This window comes from Hibiscus syriacus, unplaced genomic scaffold (assembly GCF_006381635.1).
Source record: "Hibiscus syriacus cultivar Baekdansim isolate YM2019G1 unplaced genomic scaffold, ASM638163v2 tig00110263_pilon, whole genome shotgun sequence".
NCBI lineage: Eukaryota > Viridiplantae > Streptophyta > Magnoliopsida > Malvales > Malvaceae > Hibiscus > Hibiscus syriacus.
Window position 1 is genome coordinate 1,492,672 of NW_024062652.1, and position 6,341 is coordinate 1,499,012.

The 6,341-nt window shown below is 34.6% G+C and overlaps 1 protein-coding gene across 1 annotated transcript; it reads right to left on the reverse strand.

The window, feature by feature from the left end:
- Nucleotides 1-269: 269 nt before the first annotated feature.
- Nucleotides 270-1,823, reverse strand: LOC120115328. The gene is made up of 3 exons (XM_039136056.1): nt 1,611-1,823; nt 1,009-1,153; nt 270-901 (listed from the first exon to the last, which is right to left on the reverse strand). Exons 1-3 carry the CDS (start codon nt 1,821-1,823, stop codon nt 270-272), a joined length of 990 nt encoding a protein of 329 aa, XP_038991987.1.
- Between the last annotated feature and the right edge of the window lie 4,518 nt (nt 1,824-6,341).

A 6,341-nucleotide genomic window follows, 5' to 3' on the forward strand; every position in this document is an offset into this window, starting at 1 on the left:
TACGAAAAGCGATATAGGGACGTTAGAATCTTTCACCTTGAGTTGGTAATAACCAGATCTCAAGTCTATCTATTAAAAGATGGAAGCCCCCTGGAATTGGTCAAATAGATCATCTATCTTGGGAAGAGGATATTTGTTTTTAACTGTGAGCTTGTTTAGCTTCCTCTAATCAATAAGAGTCTCAATGTCCCATCTTTCTTCTTGACAAAGAGAACCGGAGCACCCCACGATAAAAATTTGAGATAAATAAATACCCTATCTGACAACTCCTAGAGTTGAACCTTCAGTTCCTTAAGCTCCTTAGGGGCTATATGATAAGAAGCCATCGAAACAGGAGTCGAACCAGAATAAACTTCAATCTCAAACTCAAATTCTCTATCTAGTGGCAAACTAAGTAACTCCTCAGGAAATACATCGGGAAATCCTTTAACGGTTTGGATTCTTTCTATCTCTGATCGGGAACCCCTGGTAACCAAAATATAAGCGATGAACGCCTTAGAACCCTTCTTGATCATTCTTTTAACTACCAAGGCTAAAATGATATTTATTAGGAACCCACATTGTTCCCCAATCATCACTATCCTCACGTTATAAAGAGTCTTTAGGACAACTCTCTTGGTATCACAATCGATATTAAGTTGATGCTCATCCAGCCAATCCATACCAAGAATCAAGTCAAACTCTTCTAATGACAAATCCATAAGATCCACCAGAAAGATCTCCATATAGATCTCTATAGGGCACCCTTTAACAATCCAGAGTATGTTAATATATTGGCCTATGAGGCTCAGAACTATCATATGACTCTCGATATTCCCAACTGGGATGTCAAAAAAACCATATACAGAATGCGATACATATGAACGAGTAGTTCTAGGATCAAATAAAGCAAAGTATGGAGCTAAATGAATAGTAACAATAATTGCATCACATTAGGCTCATCATAATCCTGTCGGCGTCTAGCAGCATAAACTAACATAGGTTGTCTGGCCTCAGTCTGATATGTACCCTTACTATAAGAAGGTCGACCTCTACTATCAGATCCAGATCCTCTCGACTGACTACGATCCCCAACTAGAGTATGAACTATACTCTGAGTATGGGCAAGAGTCTGAACTGATGTTTGGGCAGTATGAGCCAACTCTGGATAATCCTTCAAGAAATGGTCGTCGGAACCACACCCGAAACAAGTCCTCATCCTCTTCCTTTACTCTCCAAAATGACGTCTCCTAATATACTCACACGTGGGCATTTGCGGTACTCCTTAAGAACCACTTTGACTAGAAGATGGAATTGTTAGAGTCGTTGATGCTGCAGGCCTCGACCTCACACCACCTCTATGATAACTCACCCCTACCTCTCTTGTTGGGGCACGCGGAAACATCACTAGAACCAGAAGGTCTCCTTAATCAGTCTTTATCTCATTCTCTGCCTCTATCTCAGTTTGTGCCTCCGTCTCAGTCCCTCATATGCTCTAGACCCACTCACTCGATCTCCTCAGCAGTATTGGTTATCTCAACCAAGGTGTCAAATTTCCTCTCTCAGTGGGTAGAAACCCAATCCCTGATCTCATACCTCAATCTATTTTCAAACCTCAAGCACCGATTTACCTCGTTATCCACCAACCCCAGAACATAACGACTCAGCCTGATGAACTCAATCTCATAATCCATAATAGACATATCACCCTGCTCCAAAATCTGAAACTCATGACATCTCTCCTGTAAGTATCTCTCCCCAATGCAATGAGTCAGAAAATGTTCCTTAAAAAATCCCAAGTTAACTGATCCACCTGGATACTCCTGGCAATCGAACGACACCATCTCAATGTCTTTATCTTGAAAAAAGCTAGTGTTCCCTTCAAATTCTTCTCAGGCATGCGCTCCATTTCATCCATAGTCCTCTCGGTGTCATCCAACTAGTACTTGGCATCCCTCGAAGTTCACCCAGTAATGCTCTTAAACAAAACTACTCTAGTAGCCACCAGAGACGTAGATATATCCATCGCAAATATATTATCTAGAGCTCTAGCTGCTCTCAGAAACATACGATAAACAGCTCTATCAATGACACTCTGATCCACTCAAAATACTCATCCTTAGAAACAAGAGGGTTTCTAGTAGGTGTAACCAGATCCTCTCAGTAAGTAGAATGATGAATACACGGAGTAGGAGGATCTCACTCTAACATTTGATCCTCAAAATATACAGAAGGCTGGATCGCTCACCCATGACCTAGCCTACGACCTTGAGCGCTGATTGGATTGGATCTACTAGGCTATAAAGAAGAAATTCGAACCTAAGTTAGACTAGCATCAGAAATCTTAAATTTATTTAAAAACTCTATATATAAGGTGACATGGTATTTGAAAATATTAGAAAATCTTTGAAAATACAATATTTAGGACTCGTCCACAGTTCAAGTGTTTAAAATTAAAAGCTCTGATACCAGCAAATATAACCCCTAGACTCAGCCTGGGAGTTACGATCGAATCTAGAAGAGCACATGTCGTATTTAGAAATTCTTTTCATATTTAAAATGAATCCAAATATATTTCAGTAAATAATGACCATGCAAGGTAAAATACTGAAAATAACTCATAAGAATCCATACGATAAATTTACAGTGATAAGGATACCGGGATACAAAATATCAGTAATATAGATACGTAGACAGTAATAAAACACGTGTCTCCCAAAATATAATAGAAGAGGCGTGTAGAAATATACAAAGATACAAAACAGAGAATAATCAATCATCCTGATGCCAAGTCTGCTAGCCTACTGTCGAGTAGTATCTGAAAAGTTAAAAGAATTGAAGAATGAGCTAAAAGCCCAATTTTCTCCTTACACTTTATAAAAGCATACAAATAAAATACTTCGGTAAAAGTTACATATAAAATAAGTATTGAAAACATGAACACTACCCCCATCCAAACACTAGAAAATGTAAGTTCCCCTGAACCATACACTCACTTATACACTCGGTAAGGATATTATACTAATAGCATAAGGGCTTGTGGTAAGGACTTACCCTGTTCACAAAGCAAGAGGAGCCCGTGGTAAGGTCTTACAAGTCATAGACTAAGCCTGAGATACTTCATCCAATCATACCCCTTAATGATAGTAAATATACATGTATTTGAGTAAAAATAGTAATTTAAATTATTTAATTATTAAAACAAGTCATTTATCAGAATCATATACATAAATATGGTAACTAGAGTCATGGTAGGAGCATTCGATAATTCATATATCATGCAGTCGGAATATAAAATCAGAATTTTTAAACAGTTAAGACAGATAATCAAAACAGTATTGTAACACCAATAAGAACACACCTGAACCAATTTGAGTAGTTTGGGATGGTCACTTACTCCCGTATTCGTCTACCACGATTGACGGCAGTGTTAGATTCTATAAATCCAAAAAGTATCTAAAAAATTCTAACGTAAAATAAATAAATAAACTTTAATGAAACGATCTTCATAAACCTATATGTGGCTCTCAAAGAACTTGGATAGGATGAATCTGCGGGGGGAGGGGTAGTGTCAGACCTGGACGACTCTTGGTCAGGGGTATGTCGTGTGCCTTCATTAAAATATAATCTCAGATTAATTCCATAATCAAATCCTGAATAAAAGTGTAGATATGCTAAAAACACTAAGTTTTTTCAAACTAATGGGCTTGATTTGGGGATTTTGGGTCAGAATTTGACAAAATGAATCGTATAATCGAACTAAAGACAACGAAAAACATCAAGAAAAAGGTTTTAAAAAAAATTCAACAACGATCAACGGTCAAAGTCAACGTCGATTAATAGTTAACGATGACTATCAAAGTTTAAAGTCGACAGCTCAATGAGGTGCAGCTCGGTATGGCTTGACTCAACTCAACTCGATTCGGTTCAGTTCAGTTGGACGGGTTCGATCTGATTCATAAATGGACCGATTTGGTTGGATCGGTTAGGTTGGGTTGGGTTTGGGCCATATGGGTGTATGGATCAGATCGGGTCTTCAAGGCGATCCACGAGGCGGTGGGTGATCCCCACGCACAGCAACAGTGTGTGCGATGAAGATGGGAGAGAAACAACTTCTAAAAATTTCTAAAAATTATTTTAAAGCGTTATAAGGCACTTACCACAAGTCCTCCAAATTTTAGAACTTTCTAAATTTGACATAAAATTTATTAAAGTTTTGTTTTGGTCCCTAAACTATAATCAAATTTCAATTTAATCCATGAAATTAAAATTAAGAAAAATTCCCTAATTTGGGATGTGATTAGTTTTTTAAAAAACTTAACGTTAAGTTTTTAACGAGGTACTAAAATGAAATTAAAAATAAACGTTAGGTATTATTTTGAAAAATTAAAAATTTAGATACTAAAATGAACCAAAACTAATAATTTAAGTATTACATACATTGTTTTACCTAATGAAAATGACTAAAATGGAAACCTAAAAACATTCATAGGCATAAGCTTCGCCCAAAATGTTATGAGTAAATTAGATATTTAGTCATTTAATTAATTTGGATGTTCTTTTTTAGTTATTTAATTATTTTTATTTGTAAAATTAAATTTTAATTCTATTTTAATCACACATTATTAAAAATAGAATTAATGATATGTTATTTTTTCCCAAAGAATACTTTATAGTGACACAACATCATCACTGTTAATTTTTTTAAAATTAAATGACTAAAACAAAACTAAGACGTAACTTTAATTATGATTTTATATAAAAAAAAAAAAGGAGTTAAACAACTAAACCAAAACTACAAGAATTATATAACTAAATATGTAAATTACGCAAATTTTATTTTGTAAAAAATATCCTTCTATAATTATTGAATTATTTTAACGAGAGGTGTTCAAAATGACTCGTAATTGTTAACCAATGTAATCGTTATATTTGATAAGTTAATTAATCGAATTGTTAATAGTAAAATGTTTCAATTAATCAAACTGCTAAAAATAATGGCTAACGATTAAGGTTTTAGTTACGATTACAAATTTTGATAAATGATTAATCATTGATTAATCGTTAATAAATTAAATTTATAATTATATTTTTAGTAAAATACAAATAGAATTAGAAGTAATGTTTAGCCCTTGATTTAGGAGGTAAAATATGGATGCAATAGTAAAACTCAACTTAAAAGTGTGCTTTTAGTTTTTTATACGAGAATAAAGTCTTTTAGGTAAATGTAAAACTGGACAGAAGTAAAATTTCACCTTTTTTATATTTCAAAGGTTGAAAACCCATTACGGGTGATGCCTTCATGTTTGAAAACTCTCATTCGTATCTCATTTTTACCATTTCTTTTCTCTTCTTCCTCATACATTCAAACTCCCTCTTCCATAGCATCTTAAGAAAGGTATGAGCTTTATTCCATTGCAAGCCTTGCCCAACAACATCAAGGGAGGAATCTTAATCTCATTCTCCCAAGTTTCATTTCAAGCCCTCTTTGGTAAGTTTTGGTTAAGAAGACCAAATATGAATTTTGTGGTGGTTTATGAGAACCTTGGTTATCCAGTTCGTTTTTAAGGGATTCAAGTCTCATGAAATTTTTTTGGAACATTCTCTAAACTTCCTAACAACGTTAGTAATCCATGTGTTTGATTCTTACATAGTGAGAGAAGTTTGACAAAGCTCCAAGACTAAGGGGAAGAAAAATCTTACACTTGGTTGAACCTTGGGTATTTCTAACAGCTTAAGAATCCCAGGTGATAGATAAGTGGCAACGGATGATGAACATTGCTTTTTGTCGAGGAATTAAACCTATAAAGCTTTAGACTCAATCAAAGAATGAGAGGATGCAAAGGGGATGTGGGTGACGGTAAGGTATTTGGATTAGGTTTTGATTTGCTGAATTTAAGACAAAGAAAAATAAGTTAAGATATTAAAAACAAAGGTAGTAGAATTCTAATGAAATTAGGACAAAGGAAAAACAAGGGTAATGAAATAGACTAAAAGACAAAACATGTAATGAAATAATCTTCCCTTATGATGGGCGACAAGGGTTGTTATTGATGGAATTTGATGGATGAATACTCGTTGGAAATATAACGAGATAAGGGTTACAATAAAGAAGACGACTTAAAATTGTGTAGGTCAGATCTTAGTAAAAACTGAATTGAAAAATTATCCCTGGTAAGTATGAGGATAACACAAACCCTAGGGTTTTGAGATGAAAGTTGGCGTGAAGATGGAGGAAGAAGATGATAGTTTATGGAGATGGAAAATAGATGGATATGTCCCATATTAAATTATATTACAAATAATCAATAAAAATATTAAAAAAAATTTGTATTCTTTATAAAGTCTCGTATTAATACCGT

Bases quoted from the DNA above. Each gene is read 5' to 3' on its own strand.
- LOC120115328 (XM_039136056.1), bottom strand. From the start codon at position 1,823: ATGGTGTCGTTCGATTGCCAGGAGTATCCAGGTGGATCAGTTAACTTG. The intron at 1,154-1,610 runs GTAAATCGGTGC...CATTTCTTGAAG, and splicing joins TGGGGTTGGTGGATAACGAG to GATTATCCAGAGTTGGCTCA. The intron at 902-1,008 runs GTACATATCAGA...CTATTCATTTAG, and splicing joins TCGACCTTCTTATAGTAAGG to CTCCATACTTTGCTTTATTT.